General features: G+C 44.0%; 1 protein-coding gene across 6 annotated transcripts in view; it reads right to left on the bottom strand.

Annotated features, from left to right (window-relative positions):
• Positions 1-18432, bottom strand: part of COL18A1 (collagen type XVIII alpha 1 chain) — a 152642-nt gene that overhangs the window by 76037 nt on the left and 58173 nt on the right. Inside the window, exon 1 of one of the 6 annotated variants that reach the window (XM_083497808.1) lies at positions 12554-13491. The exons of 3 other annotated variants lie outside the window; for them this stretch is intronic. In XM_083497808.1, coding sequence (XP_083353934.1) covers positions 12554-13187 — 634 coding nt within the window. In that variant the 5' untranslated portion in view covers positions 13188-13491. Of the gene's footprint in view, positions 1-11656; positions 13492-18432 lie in introns of those variants that run through there. 2 more of the 6 variants (XM_083497806.1, XM_083497807.1) reach the window with 2 other exon arrangements.

Raw genomic sequence — 18432 nt, forward strand, 5'->3', positions numbered from 1 at the left:
ACTGCCTCTGAAGACGGTTCAGAAACTTCAGATGGTTCAGAATTCAGCACCCAGCTGGCTCACCAGCGCAAGATGGTTTGAGCATATAACACCGATCCTGGTTCGACTACACTGTCTGCCAGTTAGTTTCCAGGCCACATTCAAAGTTCTGCTTTTGACCTATAAGTGGCTTAGGATCACAATACCTCAAGGACTGCCTCTCCCCATATGAACTGACCCAGAACCTGCAGAAGGTCCAGAGGGCGGCAGCACAAGAAAGGGCCTTTTGTGCAGTGGCTTCCTGCTTGTGGCACGCTCTCCCCAGGGAGGCTCGCCTGGCGCCTTCATAACATAACTTTAGGTGCCAGGCAAAAACATTCTTCTTCCCTTTTAAACTGGGGGTGTGTGTGTTATTGTTTTTGTTCATTATTACAGTATACAACTTGGTGTTTTCATAATGTAAACCGCCCTGTGACCCCTAAATGAAGGGCGGAATAGAAATTTCAAACATCGAAATGCAGTTTATGATGCAATAGCACCACAACACAATAAATATCAGAATTAAAAGACATCAAAAAAGCAAACAAAGCTGATTAGGCAGCAGTTAAAACAAGTGATAAAAGCATAGGAACGTAAAAAGAGTCTGCTGGATCAGGCCATAGGCTCATCTGGGCCAGCATCCTGTTCTTACAGTGGCTAACCAGATGCCTGTGAAAAACCCATAAAAAGAACCTGCGTACAAGAGCGTTCTCTCCTCCCGTGGTTTCCAGAAACTATATAAGGATCCTCAATGCCATTAAGGGGAGAGGCTTCACCCAGCACGTGGTACCAGGTAAACATATCTAGAGAGAAATCTATACCAGGCACTACTACAGAAAGCTCTCCCAATGTTAATATGCTGGTAATGTGATAAAGCTGTGTTATAATTACCGTAGTCTTGGGAATACTCCAAAAAAAGAATGGATTGAACAAGAGCATATTGAACAGTTTGTTTCTCGGTTTTTAAAGAAATGCTTCTATACCTTTGTAATACAAATCATTGTTTCCAGCTCTGCTTCACAGCCCTGAAGCCAAGAGCAAGAAAGACTTAGAAATTCAGGTTCCCAGAAAGCAGAGCTTCAAGAAAACCTTAAGCAGCTGTGCTATTCCTTGAGTCAAAAGGGCACAGGGCCGTCCTAAAGGCACTCCCTCCCCACCCTGCCCTTCAAAACCCACTCCCTACTTTCTCCCCCTGTCCTTCCCACACCGTCCAATGCAATTAAGTCTTATAAGAAAATCCTGTGAAGAAGGGAAAGCCAAAAAATGAACAGGGAGTTTCCTTGGAACGCACGCAGTTCAATGCAACTTATGTGTCAGCTTCCCTTAAAACAGTTCCATCTAGAACACTTACATGAAGTTTACAATGTGAGGTTTTCACATGAAATTCAAGTTTATCCTAGGATAAACTGGCAGCCATAAAGAAGCAAGCCTCTCACTTCATATACCTATCTAAGAGCATTCTGTTCAATTAATCATTATAATGGAGATTAAGGTGGTTCCATCGTCAATACACACACTTACAAAGATGTGCAAAGACACTATATGATAGGCCTTCGCTGTAGCTATAGGGACCCTTTTGTTGCTGCTGCTGGGGGGGGGGTGTTTTGGTTTTTACAAGATTAGCAATCAAACAGATGGTGTAAAGTGTAATTCCTTAATTTCTTAGATTATGTTCATGGGCATCTGCAAATGGGTACCAGGGTAGTCCCCTCTCCTGGATGAGCAACAATTTCCAGATTCCCAGTTTTCGTTCAAAAACAAGTGTGGGAGCAAGATTTTCCCTTGTAGAACCTGAGATCCAAAGCAAAAAATAAGAATACTGATGCCCCGCAAAGAGAACCCTTTAGGCATCCAGGATTGTAGCATAGCTTTAATTGGACAGTAGCATGTCTACCCAAAAGCAGCACCAAAGCCAGGAGTTCACGATTTTTGTAATTCGTGTCATATTTCACACCAGAAAAATGTTACTCCCCCAACAGTAAAACGATAACAAAATCTTACCAATACCATCAATCAATATCACTATCGATTTAAATAATAGTGATAAAATTAATCGCTATTACATCAACATTGCAGGGGAAAGGGCTGTGTCTGAGACAGTGTGGATTATGCCAGTCCTGCAAAGCAACCCAATGTTATACCCATTTTTCTAGGAGGGAGGAGGACGAGTTGGTGCACTAGAACCCTGTATTGTTAACCTGGGGCACTGTTTTTTCTCAGGGAAATTCAAGGAGAGCTATGAAGTTGACTGTAGCAGTAATGTCATTCATTAAGGGCTAGAGGAAGTAGATGGAGCCAGAGAAAGGATTGAGTTTTCAACTGTGGTAGGATGCTGTTGGGATGCCAGGTCTAGCTGCAGATGGATGGCAGGTCTACCCTCACAGAGAAACAATGGAACGGTTGACCTGGGATACAAGTTTTTCAGGATACCCAATTCCTGGTGTACCAGGTGTTGCCACTGCTCAGTTACAAAATCCACCAGAAAAGGCTGCCCTGTTCCCAGATGCTAGGTACCGATCTATACTTTCCCCCCTTCCCTGGAAAAAATATAGCAGGTACCCATGGTGCCATGTGTGCACATGTGGTGGAGGGAGGAGATAAGAATGGGAACACTGGGTTCATCAGCCAAGCACACAGCACTGTACGAAACAACTGCACCAATTGGATTCATGTCCAGACCCGACCAAAGAGATTTTTTCCCGCTAGGATTGCTGACTACAATACTGTATTCTATTATATCCTCTTGACAGCTGTAAAAATTACAAGGCATGAATGCCAGCAAGTTTGGGACATGATGCAAATGTTTGCCCTGAACTGGTGCCATTAAAGGAGAGAGGGTGTATGCCAGATGTTTCCAATTATGAAGTTGCTTAAACTCCTATCCATACTCCTGTAAGGGATGGACAAACATTTGTGGGTTTTTTCCTTTTAAAAAAATCCTCTTTTGTCCACACTTACAGCAATAGAAAGGGGACGTGGGTGGCACTGTGGGTTAAACCACAGAGCCTAGGACTTGCCAATCAGAAGGTTGGCGGTTTGAAGCCCCGTGACGGGGTGAGCTCCCGTTGCTCGGTCCCTGCTCCTGCCAACCTAGCAGTTCGAAAGCACGTCAAAAGTGCAAGTACATAAATAGGTACCGCTCCGGTGGGAAGGTAAACGGCATTTCCGTGCACTGCTCTGGTTCGCCAGAAGCAGCTTAGTCATGCTGGCCACATGACCTGGAAGCTGTACACCGGCTCCCTCGGCCAATAAAGCGAGATGAGCACCACAACCCCAGAGTCGGTCACGACTGGACCTAATGGTCAGGGGTCCCTTTACCTTTACCTTTACGTTATAGCAATAGAAAGAATTGCATAAAATGGATGTTCTTTGAGGGTGAAGCCTCAAATATGGATTTTGTGGTTATGTGCACATTACCACTTACTCTGCCTTCAGTGCACTCCTACCACTGGTGTTAAAAGCTGAGTACACATGACGCTAGTCACAGTCCATATGTTTCCTGTTGTTTCTTGAGAAATACTGTGATTTGATGTGTTTTCCCTCAATCCAGCTTCCATCCACTTTGAAACCATAACTGTTGATTAAGGTGAGGTGTGTACTTTTAGGACAGCCATTGAGCATGTGCAGATGACAGCTACGTTCAGCATGGGGAAACAAATCAGGTAATATGTATCGTGTGAAGACATCCCTGAGTCCTTTCTGGTGTGTACAGGAACATAAAAAGCATATTTGATACACAGTGGCGGGAAACTGCTAGCATGTACCATATTGGCCTGAATATAAGCCACACTTTTTCCCCAAATTCCAACCGTGAAAAGTTAAAGTGCGGCTTAAATTCACGACCTTACGAAAATTGGCTTCTACGATATGGCTGCAGGATTTTCTTCTACATTTGCCATTTATGGGTGTGAGTGCCTGCAGAATTTTAAGGGAGAAACTTATATTTGAGTATTATCTTTTTTTCTTTTCCCCCCTTGAATTTTAAAGGTGCGGCTTATTTGCAGGCACGGCTTATATTCGGGTCAATACGATATACAGCCAGAGTCAACTCCTGGAAAATTCTAGAGCTCTTGGGGAACTCTGTACTTAATTTTCCAATTTTAAGATTATGATTTTAACTATCAGCACATACTGGGATGGTGGGGTAGTTGTGTTTCCACCATGTTTCTCTGTTTCCACAGCAACCTGGTATTAACCCGAGTAAGTGATTGACACTTGCAAGTGTTTGAAATGTGATGAATATTAGTTTTCACAAGCTAATGCCAGTTGAATTTTGTGAATGTGGAGAAATATACATCAGCAAATACATGCAGTATGCCAAATGGGACAGTCATCATTCACTAATGTATATCAAATAAGTAATGGGTGGCTGACATCCATATTTTCTCCAGGATTGTCACCACGCACGGTGTAAATATTGACTTCTAGCCCAAAAGTCTAAGCAGGCCTGCTAGGATCTTAATTTGGCCTCTGAGGCCATTTCCCCCAAGCCCCGCCCACTCACACTGATACTTCAATCACAATATGTGCCTGGCGCCTGGATAACTATGAACACTGTCCAAAGGGTTAAAGTAAAATCAATCCAAGTGCATGTAAATGTGTGGAAATTTTCCTTTAGGAAGTAAAAGGGTTACAGCAATCAGCATCTGAGCATACACAAAAATAGTGGAGATTGATGCTTAAGTTAATGCAGAACACACATGCACAGAAAACAAAAATTAGCTCACAATCAGTCGGCTTTCCCAGGTAACGCAGTGGGACAAATGAAAAGTCGCTCAGACCTGTGCTTTCTGGGCATGGGACAAGCAGAAGTGTGGACAAGCCCTCCTGTTCCCCACTACAGTGAGAAGCATTGTATTTCTACTTCAGTTATAGTAATTGTTTCTAAATGTGTGCGCATACACATAAATTAGCACATGAAAATTAGTGCATGCAAATGAGTGTCCTTTTTGCCCTCTTTTTGAGCATTACATAAGTGGCCATCCTTGGTACCGCTGCTACGTAAGCACTCACAAAGAGGAAAGGGAGGAAGGAACCAGCCCTCTTTGCTTTCCGATAAGTGCACTGACGAAAACCTCTTCCTGTCCTCCTGCCCCACCACATCATCATCATCAAGTGTAGCATAGAACATAACATGGTATTTCAATGCACTGAAATGAACCCAACCTTACAAAGTACATTTTAACCCTAACCAGCAACCTTTGGAAGAAATTGATCCACAGCAAACATAAACATTTGGAAACATCTGAATCTACCAGAGTCAAACAGGGTGAAGTAATAGCCAATGAGGTACAGAACCAGAGTGGACACAAAACATTCTTATGCACCTTCTCCTGGGAGTTCAAAAGGCAATCGAAATCCTGGCTGGGAATGAGTTCAGCTTAATGGGAGGGCGGGGGGCGCCACAGCATACGCAGTCCTATTGCTCATGCTGGGCAAGGTGGAAGACAGGGACGGGCAAAACACTGCGCCAGCCTGGAGCTGGTACAGTGCTCAGGCATGGATCAGACCTGATGTCTTCTTGTGACAACAGTGGGTTTGGCTTGGGATCCAGTGGATCCCAGGGCAGCTCAGCCATTCCTCCATCCTGTTCCAGGAATGGCACATTGCAGGGCTTTCTGTGAGCTGTTGCTGGCGAGGATCTCCCCGGCAGTACTTGGCAAGCAAAGCAGGAAGCTCCGTACCAGTGGTGTGGTGCTGGTATCACTCTGCAGGCAGAGTCCAACAAAGCCCAGCAGGGTTAAATAGAGGAACATCTCCACCCAGTCCAAACCTGCTTCCCCAACTTATAGCAGTTTCGATTGCAGTGTTTAGTGGCCAGGGAAATGCAACTCCAATGAAGGACCCTGAGATCCCTAAAAAGGAAACAGTGAGTGACTAACTCATCACTGAAAGTTGGAAAAAAGCCCACAGTACAGTCCCAAATGCCTCACTTGGCTCTTTAAAACTATGCGAGGCAGCTAAGACATCTCCACTGGGTTCCTTGCACACAAGGCTATGCATGCTCTCTCGTGAAAGCCAAGAGAGGCAGTAGCCAAGGCAACTACAGTAACCCTGTGTGTGCTCCTTCCTTCAGCTAGAAAAAGCACTGCTGCAGTATCCCACCAGTGGATCCCAACTTTGAAAGTCGATGGAGAAGGAGCTTGAGGGGCAGCTAAGCCAGAAAGGGAAAGTAGGAGTGGGCAGGTCTTCTAACTTAGAAGGAATTCAGACAGGAAGAGATGGAAGAATTCAATCCCACGGTTTAAAGCCTGAGGTCCTAAGGAGTCGGGAACCAGCCAGACACCCCACTAAGTTGTTCTATCAACATTTGGGACCTGTGTGTTTTCTGTGATCTTTTCGCAACCTGTACTTATGGCAGGAACCACCCATATGCACCTGCAGAATAAAGCACTGAAAATAGGGAGGCGTATTCGTGGACACTCAAGGGAAAAGGCTCCTTGAACATAAATTTTATTGTGAAGATGTGCATTTCCCATCTAACTAACTAGATATCCTTCTATGAGATCAGAGCATCCATCAGGGTTCTAGAAAGGCCAGCAATACTAAGATAACAAAAAATAAAGGGTTTTATGCATGAAGATTCCATCTTGTGATGGAAGAAAAAGAACCATCACTCTAATTGGAAACCACACTGAAGAACGCCTTCCTCCCCACATGGCAGATGCGTGGACAGCTGAATCCCTGGACAGGAACATATGCCCGAAAGTGGCACAAAGACAATAGTTGTGCTGGGTGTGTGCAGAACAATTGTCCAGAGTGCTGAAACAAAGCACATCTGAAGCACCATTGTGAATGTTACTCATACCAAGACGCTTCTGCTCTGCATGCTCTCAGTAGATAAAAGTGCCATTTTAAATATTTTAGTACAACAGTTCAATCTTATCTTGGGCTCAACTGATGTCTAAGAAAGAGGCTCCCGCTGTAAGAAAAAACATGCTCTTTCTTGTAACATCCTTGGCTTGTGTGAATCAACGAATCAAGGAAAGGAATTCAGTGCCAGATTTTGGTGGGCCTTGAACAAGCTGCCCTTAGGGGGCACACTTCAGTGCAGACCCACTCCCCAAGAGCTTACCACAACCTGAGCCCTCAAAGCAACAGTACTGTTGCAGCTGCCAACCTCACACCCATGGGTGGCCACTCATCCCCAAGCCCTTCAGATTCCCCTTTCCCTTTACACGTGCTTGAAGCCTTTTCTAGTGGTGACACCGGAAAGGGCTGGGAGTCGAGCTGCTGTTCTGTGAACAATTACACTGCTGCTGCCAGGTAAGCCCACCAGCAAGCAAGCACAGGAGGCAAAGAGGTGGAGCAGCTGCCAGGCTCCTCCTCCTCCTCCTCATGAAGCCTCAAGGGGGAGGCTGGCAGCAGCGCCATCACTAGAGGGTTCACAGAACAGCAGGGCAAGCAAGCAGGCAGTCCTAGTGGGCGCTGCATGGCCCCTTGCAATTGCCCAAGTATGCCAGGTGCTGATGCCAGATCTCAAGAAGTTCATTGAAGATGACTTGGAATAAAATGGATTTGTTTCAGAAGAGACAGTGAAGATTTCTATCCCAATGCATTCATGTGTCAATGCAGACAACTGCCTTTATAAATCCCACCAAGTATTAAGGAATGTTACCTTATTCTGTGGATGTTTTTGTATGGAGGCTTTCCCTAAAAAGGAAGTTCAGCATCAAAACACTCAATAATGCTGTGTGGAGTTTTTTTCTGGCCCTGCAATGCAAGATCTGTAAGAATTAATGATAAGGAAACTCCTGCTGCCTGTCTGAAGGAAGTAAGAGCATGACTGGGTGGAAAGCCAAGCAATCTTAACTCTTCCAGTTAACACTCAAATTAAAGAAGAAATATTACAGTAAAGAAAGTGAGCAGGTGTACATATTATTTCCAAAAAATACTCTGGAGTGTTTTCACAAGTCAAATAACTGCAGACATAATGTGAGAACTAGTAAGCAAATCCTATCTATTTTCAAAAGAAGATTTGTGAATTCTAGGAGCTATTTCAAGATTCTTGATAGGCACAGGAGATAAAGATATATAGCTACAGATATGCTCCCATATCACAACTGGCCCCAAGGCAACGTTTTATACATTCTAGACTTAGAAGTATGTGAGATCTGATTTTAAGATCAACTGTACCCATAAATGTAATTTATTTTACCCCCTAGTTTCTGTATTGTACAGCGTGTCCTTGTACAGATAATATTATCTACATTCAGTTCCCATCTGTAAAACCAGCAAACGTTATGCCAAAATTAGTCCTTTAAGGGCCTTTTCTGTTGTAGCACCTATCCTATCCAAGCAAGGCCCATCAGCCCTCATCACTATACTGTGTCAGGCAAATAGTGAAGACTTAGCTTTTAAAAATAGTGAAGATCTAGCTTGATGAACTGTAATTTTGGCTGCCTCCCTTTTGGTGTGTGTCTGGAACAACACCAAAACTGCTTGTCTAACCTTAACAAACAATGGGCTACTTTAGATGGTAGAGGGTATCTTATTTTAGGCTCCTTGTATACATACCTATAAGAGACAGCTCTCAATCCTACAACCCTACTAAGCTCAAGTGCTTGGAAATAATTTATCCTTGTTTACGTTATGGATGCCAACTCAATTCAAGTCCTTCAGTCCAACTGGGTCATGAATCTGGGTTGCTTGCATATCATCATAGCAAACCCATAAAGGGAACCAATATGTTGAAGTTAATATCGGATGGACCACAAGGCAGTCAAAAACGGAAAGGGTGGATTCACTCTCATTTGGCAGTCTTCATATCTGACCCACATAAAAGTGATTCAGCCAAAACAGAAGGAATGTATGATACAGCTAAGCTAGATGTAATGGCTACTAAATTAAATGAAAACTGGCCTGTGTGTTCTTTGCAAAAATCAAGATAACCTTTTCATCTTTAATGGTCCAAGGAACAGTGAAACATACAAGAGGATTAATTACTCCCACTATGAACACACCTATCAATGTGGTGTGAATCCTAGTCTAAACCATTTCAACAACAAAAAAGCTATGGTATGTGCTTGCAAATCCATTCTCCATTCCTCTTCCAGGCTGCCCCACATTGCTTCCCAGGGATTTAACAGCCTAGGACCGTGTGGCTTGTGAATGTGCTTCTCATACACATACAGTCGTACCTTGGGTGCTAAATGCCTTCATTGTGGGTTAAAGGCTATAGGATGCAACATTTTGAATGAAGTTAAGAAAACTTGCACCTGGTCAGTGCTGGATGGGAGGCGGACTGGGAAACCTAAGTTCTGATGTTGAAAAGTAAGATTAGGATATAAGCGTAATTACTACTCCAACTACTACTACTACTACTACTACTACTAATAATAATAATAATAATAAATAAACTGCTTCTTGTCAATCCTCAGAAGATACAGAAGCAAATTTGCTCAATTTATATAGGTTGGATACCCTATATCCAGCCAGAGATTTAGGTAGTGTACACACTATACCTTTAAAGCACATTCAAAGCACATTTCTTTCTTTCAAAGAATTCTGGGGACTGTAGTTCACTGCTTACAGCGTTGCAATTCCCTACAACCCTTAACAAACTACAGTGCCCAGAATTCTTTGAAAGAAATGTGCTTCAAAGGTAAAGTGTGTGTATGCAGCCAGAGAGGGTGCAACCCAGCTGAGACCTTTGAGCACATGGAATGGCATTTGATCCAATGGAGGCATCTGCTAATGGAGGGGGTGGTTTTTGCTTATTCCCCCCTCCCTCTGCAGCCCCCCCATGCCATCTTTCACTCTGCACTAGAGGGTCCCCTAACCCTCTGAAGCAGGAGCGCCAACTTGGCTCTGTGACTGTGGGTGCCTGGGGCAGTGGGTGCCATGCAGCTTGCATGGCTCTGACACTGAAATTTGTGGGTGCCCGGCCCTTTCATGGGGAATTTTGTGGGTGCTCAGGCACCCAGGGCCTCAGAGAGTTGTCACCTATGCTCTGCAGTTGATTTTCAAGGTGTGCTGCAGATCACTGCTGGATCAAAAACGCTTGTACCAGTTGGAACACAAGGGATTTCATTCTTCTTAACTATTGTGGCCAACAGCCATTGATAGATAGATTCATGTACGATAGACCTAATAAAAAGATATGAATCTGCTAAATAAAGAGGCATTGATGCCAACAGCTATCATAACATCCTGCAGCAATATATTCCATATCCTGGATTAATTACATGTTGCCAAAAGTATTTCTTTTTTCTGTCCTGAATCTACTGCCAAGCAATTTCACTGGATGACCCCCAAGTTCTAAAATTCTGAGACTGAGTGGATAACTCTCTGCCAGCAGAAATCTGAACTATCACAGAGGCACCGAGAAAAATTCATGTCTTGTAGGAACTTGCTTTCTAGAATGCTACAGTTAGGGAACACGGCAGAGAGAATGGGGAATTCCAAGATATGGGAAATGTGGAAACGCCCAGTGCCAGGTAGTTAGGCAAAGAACAAGCTTTTAAGAGATAAAGGACCTGGTAAAAGGGCATTACATTGCATAGCTTAAAATGTAAATGTGCTGGATATGAAGATGTGGGGGAGATAACCTAAGTTGTATTTCTCTCCAAGTCGCACTAAAAATTTAGATCACTTAGGATACAATACAGGACACACACAACACTAATAATTAGGTATTTGACTCGTAAGAGTTTCCTATCATATTCCTACTCCCATGCATTTTTAAGCACCAATAGATGTTATTAATCACCACATATGTCACTGTGGGATTACATGCATTCTTAAAATATGAATGGGCTTCACTTGAAAGATTTTTGTTAAATGAAGCAACCAAAGAAATTTTTATTAATTACAGCCCACTGATTTCATTCATTTCAGATGAGTGAAAATCTCTCTCTCTCTCTTTACACACACACACACACACACACACACACACACACACTATTAAGGTGACAATTATGCCCTCAATCAACTTATCTCTCACCCAGTTCCCATTAATTTCTCACTGTAGTGTTCAAGTTTCCCAAATGTTAAAAGGATTAGAATCTTAAGCAGCCACCCCCAACCTGGTCCTTTCCAGTTGTTTTAGTCTACAACTGCTGTCATCCTTGACCATTGGGCATACTGGCTGGGGCTGTCCAAAACATCCGGAGGACACCAGGGTGAGGAAGGCTGATCGAAAGCAATGGTGGCCAACAATTTGGACAAGTTTGTCACAAGTCAAGACCACCGTATACGTATCTCTACCCTACATTCAGTACATATGTAGCCTCCGGTGTGTTGGTGGTGGCTTTCCCTGTAGTCTACAATGTAAATACATGGGCTACAGCCAAGTCCATGGGCTCTCCTGCTCTTTCACAGAGTTCCACAATACCTTCCCTTCCCACTTTCCCTTTGCCACTAGTGGTATCCATTCCACAGATTGGCAGCTAATACTATAATGTATGGCTCAGGACAATGCTCAGCACCAGGACGATCATCCTTCTGGTCAGTGAAAGAGAAATAGACACCTCCTTCATGCCCTTTTCTGAAAAGGCATGGAAAAGCGTGATTTGTGTTATAAAGTTGCAAAGTGGTTGTTTTTAATACCAGAATCCATCACAGAATTAGCTTACCTGGTTGTAGAGAGAGAGGGAGAAAGAGTTGGTAAGAGATATTATTGCCCCTGCCACATTACCTGCTGAAACATTAACAAACACACATGAATATACACCATCCTCCGCTGGGAGAGAGTCACATGATATCGGAAGATGCCCCTCTTTCAAATGAATCCAACACAGATCTTTCAGGGCCTCACAAAATCCCCGGCATGGTGGAGGTGTTATTGGAAGAGAAGCACTACACCCAGGTACCAGCAGCAAGCAGAAAAACCACTCCAAGTAGCGGTGACACCGAGTTTTAAGAAGCCCCTCCCACTCATGCAAAGCAGCCCGAATTTCCTCCTCACTGCCATGATGCAAATAATTCGGCACTCGGAAACGCTTCATGCCCAGGTTGTTGCAATATGACAGATTGGTCGGTAAGGGCAAGCAGTGGCCAGCTGTTGGAGTCAATCCAGGAAAGAAGGAAGGAAGCCCTGTGCTACTATTGCTAAAATGTTGCATAGTGTAGGTTAGTAGAAACTCAGGAGAGTCAGAGTTATTGGCAGGGGGGAAATCCATAACATTAATTGCATTCGAATTAGAAACAGAATCACTAGAGCGGTTCTTATGTGCATCAGCTACGGCTATCCCAGAATGCTTAAGGAAGGGGTGGCTTTTAAGGCTGAGATGGGTTCTATTGCCATTAGAGACTGATTTGTCTGGATCTGCAACATAACGGAATAGCCGGTTGTCTAAAGCACCCACCACCTTGGATGGAATTCCAGCATGCATGCGGCTGCTATTAGCCTGAAGCTCCTGCAATCCCAAAGCATTTGCACTGGACAAAATTCCTCGTTTTTCTGCGAAAGCTCCCCAGGGTGCCCTTGTTCCTGGGGTGGTGGCACTTCCTTGCCCCGCATCTGTGGATTCTTGAAAAGCCAACCTGGTGCCACCAGCATGACCATCTGGTGAAAATGAGAAAGGAGCACTACCTGGGGGTGGAATCTCAGGCTTTTTTAAGAGGACTTTAGTCTTGTTCCAGGGAACAGAAGGCTTTGTAGTCACTGAGAGAACCAGCTCTGGCTGCCCAGCTTCCAGGAAGGTCTGCACGTTGCCGGTAGAGTTGGCAGTAGCATTCTGGATGATCACTGCCTCCGTCACAGGGGTGGGAGCTGCTGTCAGAAGATCAGCTGTTGCAGGTGCCTCGGTCCTCTCCGTCCCTGTGGTTGTCTTCTCGTCCCAGAGCTGAACCAAATTTCTGATTCCCTCAGCAACGTTTAATATTTCAGCCCCTACCCCTGCAATATTTCCTTCTCTGCTTTCCAGCTCAGAAGATGATGTAGCTGTAGGGATTGTTGTGGCTGCAGTCAAGTCCGGCCTCTTCAGGGTGAATATAGTCCACACTCTTCCCTTCTGCTGGGTAGTGCTTTCCAGGGGGGTGTTCAGGGTGGCAGCCGCAGGCGTGGCAAGTTGCTGTGCCGTCTGCGCCTCAGTAGTACCAGCAGCTTCTGTGGGTGGGAGGGTTTCTTCCTTCGAACCCCCCCACAGCCAACTCCAGCCCTGTGCATTGGATAAGCAACAGGTCAGCAACAGCAGAAGCCGAATGCTGAGCTCAGCTCGAGCCATTAAAATGTTGCTTGGAGGGGGAGATGTGCTGCGCTGCAGTGGGTGGTGAATGGAAGAATTCACATTGATCTGTGTCCTCTGGAGCTCCGGGGTGAGGAAGCATGCCGCTCTCTTCCAAGTAGATATAAAACTAGTGGAGGCGTGGTTAACAGAGCCCTCCCCTCCAGCAGCCTGCTTCCCATTAAATCAAAAACTAACTACAGCACAGCCGGCAAGGCTCTCAAAGGCAAGAGTGTTCGAGCCACAAGCATACTTGAACATGCATTTGTTTCTATCCGATGCACAAGCACACACAAAAAGGCATACCTGGAAGCCAGCAATTCTGTTCGATTGCTTCACCATGTAAGCATTTTTCCTGTTTTCCCCCGAAGCTCACAAAAGTATTTGGGCACGTTAAACTCCTCCCTGCCCCGAACTGATACTAAAAGGAGGCAGCAGATCTTTTCCCTTCCTGGCTGATTACAGTTAATTTCCTTGACTTGAAATAATTAACATCAGCACTGAGAGTGTACTGATATCTCTTCTTTAAAGATATCATTTCTAAAGGAGGAGGAACACAGCAGGAAACTTGCAGGGGAGTAGATATGCTCCAGTCACACAAGGGGAAGGATTCCTGTCTAGTTAAACTGTTAACGTCAGCAGCTAAAGTTAAGCAGTTTTGAACCCAATTCATTTAACAGGAGAGTTAATTCTTGCTTATAACTCTGCCATTCAAATAAGAATGACTAAAAAGGTGTTTGTATTTGGCTTAATCATATCCATAGTTACCGTGACCGGGGTGGGGGGAGGAAATGGGCTATCTACAAATCAGGGACTTCCCTCCCCTACACATCATCACTGGCAACAGAATATGTATTAGGTATTCACACACACACCAAATCAGGGTGTGAGTTAAGCCTTCCATATGCTCTCTTGAACCCTGTTCATTGCATCTTTTAAGATCTCACAGCTGGATCCAGTTAATGCCTCTTATGGAAAGGGTGATGCCCACCACACTGAACAAAACGAGGCTGTGCACCCACTCCTAAGAGGATCGTCCTGCACCCTGAGGTCTCAGATAACTACGGCCCAGTCACAAATATTCCTTCCTTGGGCAAGGTGGCAGAAAGTGTGGTGGCTAGCCAACTAAGGCATGTCTAGATGAAGCAGGTTATCTAGACCCATTTCAATCTTGTTGCAAACAGCTCTGAAACAGCCCCAGCCAGCCTTACAATATGACCTTTATTTGGAGAGAGGCGTAGGGAGTGCTGCCTGTTGATTCTGCTTGACTTCTTAGCAGTGTTTGATATCACTGACCATGGTATCCTGGAGCAGCTCTGTGAGGTGGGGAAAGGGAGGCCTGTGTTACAGTAGCAGCACTTCTGCCTAGGGGACAACAGCTTTGTTGTTGTTTAATCGTTTATTCGTGTCCGACTCTTCGTGACCCCATGGACCAGAGCACGCCAGGCACTTCTGTCTTCCACTGCCTCCCGCAGTTTAGTCAAACTCATGCTGGTAGCTTCCAGAACAGCTAGAGAGCAGCATTGGAAGACTTCTGAATCATTGGATTCATGCCTTTGGGTCACCGTATCTATATGAAACTGGTAGGAGGTGCCATCTGGGGACTTGGATGCAGTGTCATCAGTTTGCAGATGACACGCAACTCTATCTCTCAATCCCAACTGAATAAGGAGGGGCTGTGCAAGTCTTGGACCAGTGTCTGGGCACATCCTGCCCATGAACCTTTGGATCAGCAAGCAGCTGGTGCTGACATCTATAGAGTCAACAGCAACAAAAAGGTCTCACATCTTGCCTTTTCATCACAACTGGCAACACTGGGTGCCTAGCAGCAAGTTATGGTGATGGAGGTGGGACCTCATTTTATTTCATTTAACCTTTCCAACACAATCAAATTCAAAGTCTCCAAGTAGAAAATAAGTGGGAAAGCCTATGGCACTTTTTTTAACAAGCAAAGCTGGGATTGTGAGCAACATGTCTAAGCATAACATGCCCTGCCCAATCCAGTCCCTGGCAGATGTAGTGTGGGGTTCTTCTAAATTCACCCAAAGCACAGATTTGCACTAGTTCACTCCAGCTCAGCGTCATAATCTGTATGTGTCCCCACAAGTTATTACCCTCGGGTTGAAAAGATGGGAAGTGAAATCTTCCTGCAGAATAGAATAACCAATGCTACCAGATACATTCCATTGGGAGCCTCCCCTGAACAAAATAGCTGATATTAACATCAGATTAACATAACTTGATCATCAGAAATAGACTATTTTTTCCCTGCAGTACTACTGCATGTTTTGCTACATGCTCCTGGTTCAGTCCACAATAGTCCTCAACCTTTTCAGACCAGAGACCTATTTTTAGCCGAAAAATACATTTGGGCACCCACTTTTTATTTATCATTTATTTATTGCATAAAATTTATATACCGCTTGATAGTACAGAAAAACCTCAAAGCAGTTTACAAAAACATGAAGCAATAGCATTATTTCTGAAGCTTGGAGTTTTATTAGAATAGGGAATATTCCAGATAATCACATTTAATGAAAGAGCATATTCAAAAGTCAGGTGATTAACCAGTTTTTTTATTACATTTGTAGTCATTTCATGACTTTGACGGACACTTGGCATACATGATTTATTCCTGTCACATGCGAGTGTAGATTTCCATGCATGAGTCTGAATACAATAACTGACCATAACTCTCTCACGCACCATCTACTAAATGGGCAGTAATGCTGTACATTTTCCTGTGAAATTAGAAGAAAATGTGAACGTTAACACAATGCGGGGCACAAAGTGTTAGTAGCTCTACAAGCAAATTTTAACTATGTGCAACCTTCTTTCAGCTATTGAGGGGATGACTGGTAAACAACTCATGCCAGGCACGCCAGGCAGCTAAGTGAGTCACTTGCCCCTAAATCCAGTCCTGACTCTATCACTCCCATTCTTCCTCATCTGCATAGGCTTCCCATTGTTCTCCAGAACTAAATCTATGTACTGATTTACATCCCCAAAGGTCTGCGCCCTGTGCATTTTTACAAGTGCTATCTCACATATGCTCCTTCCTATCCCTTAAGATCTATCTTTGGTCAGCAGTCCCTTGTTTACTGAAGTACCTACTGAGGAGTGGATCGAGGCCTTTTACATGGTGGCAGCTGTATTTTTGGAACCTGCATCTCAAGGACCCCAGTCTCTGGGGTCTTTCTGCTGGCAGGCACATATTTATGTTTGGAAAGAACAATGGAACATGATCTGGATGGGTCTTAATTTATACACTCCGCTATTTGTATTTAGATTGAATCTGTGTTTCTATGTAAGTTTTCAATTTTGGTTTTGATACTATTTTTACTCTTGCACTCACGCTATGTTTTTTTTCTTTTTTTTTGTAGAAATGAATTTTCAATTGGTTGCAGACCTATGAAAAGTTTATTTAACTGTGCTTCTATTTAGAGTGCACATATTTCACAATACAATTAGCTAATACAATTTAAAGAATAATCCTAACTCTCAGATCCATCTGCTGGAGGGGATTACGGTGCGTAGAGGTGTCTTTCTGCCAATGAAGAGCAGCTCACCTGTTTTTTTGAGGGGTGGAGGGAATATGCACTGCTGAGGCCTCTGGTATGGTCACTGAAAGCTCCATGGACATAGCCAGGATTTGGCCCTGAAGCAGGGCAGGGCAGAGGCAGCACTGGATATGCTGGATCCAAAGCACTATATTCTCTCAAGAGACTCTGGGATGGAATCCATAAATTTTTACAGCCCATAACTGGTATGGATAACACACACACACATTTCAAGGTGGGTAGAAATTTTTAATGCCAGAGCAAAAAGGAAGAACCATGGTGCCCACAAACTGGTAAGACTTTGGAAGTGGAAAACTATTCCCCCCTTTTGCACCATCCCACTTAGGATTGCTATGTCCAGCTGTAGTCCTATGCTGGTCTACTTGGAAGTAAGTCTTGCTGAACTCATTGGGACATACTTCTGAGTAAACATACACAGGATTGTGCTGCTAGGCAGATGTGATCTCTGATGTGCTTGCTTCTGAATTATCATCTTCCTGCTGTCAGAATGATCCAACGTAAGTCAACATTCCATTGTTCATCCAACGGTTTGATAGCTCAGGCTCAAAATCTTGGCAGAAGCAGAATAGCCTAAAGTTCCTTTTGCACTGAAGCAACTCAAAAGTCACCAACAGACAGCATGCACTCAAGCAGGCACACAAATTGTCATTTTTATTCCTTCATTCCTTATACCTCCGCCAAGGATTTTTCCAAATTTGGTGGCCCAAATATATTAAGCATATATAGTTTACATGATTTATGCTAGATGCAGATCTTGTTTTTTCCTTCCTTCAATCATTTGTGGAAATCCACCATGAACTTCCAGCTCTGCTGCAGGCACTAACTCATGCTGTTTTTCTACATGATACATTTTCAAGGAATAAAATAAATTTAAAAAGAAAAGTCAAAGCTTCACCTTTCAATGAACTTTTGGGGTGTAGCTCAGAATTAAATCTCACACTCATTACCTCAGCTTTCCACTGCGTTGTAAGTACAGGGTCAGAAGGCACTTCTGCAATCTCCTGTATCTCACAGAACAACATAATAGCATCCCACCTATGTCTGGGTATTTGAGGGAGAGCCTGCCAAAACCCTAAACACTCTGGATTTCCAATTTATTCGTGACAAGATCCTTCCAAGATAAAAGAAAACAAATGTTTACATACCCCTAGGAACAACTGTTCTCTACCCCAGTCATATTTCCTTTAATCTGTTATTGACCTCATAATTGAATAAACCTATTATCTGTAAATCTCATTAAAGGATTATGACAACTGGGCTGTCCATATTCAAAAGGCATGTTCCTTGGCAAAAAGAAAGAACCTATTAAAAAAAATGCTAAGGCTGGAGACAGATAAAAGAGCGTTTGCCCCCCCCCCCCCGCGCCCAAAATTGTTGAAGAAAGTCTGAAAGAGGGATAGGTTCTTATGGAATGTCTACTGCGGGTGGTCATGTATACTACCTTACAGAGGCCAGGGCTCTGTTTGAGAGCTATCAGATGACTATTTGAAAAGGCTGCCTGATCCAGGACAAGTTTAAAAGAATCCTATGCAGGGACAGCTAGCAGGGGCCTTGGAGTGGTCAATCAACAGTTAACACTTCGGAAAGTAAACGGAGCAAACACACAGGTTAAGGTAAAGGTAAAGGGGCCCCTGACCATTAGGTCCAGTCGTGGCTGATTCTGG

This window comes from Podarcis liolepis (assembly GCF_965112155.1).
Source record: "Podarcis liolepis genome assembly, chromosome: 1".
NCBI classification, from domain to species: Eukaryota; Metazoa; Chordata; class Lepidosauria; order Squamata; family Lacertidae; genus Podarcis; species Podarcis liolepis.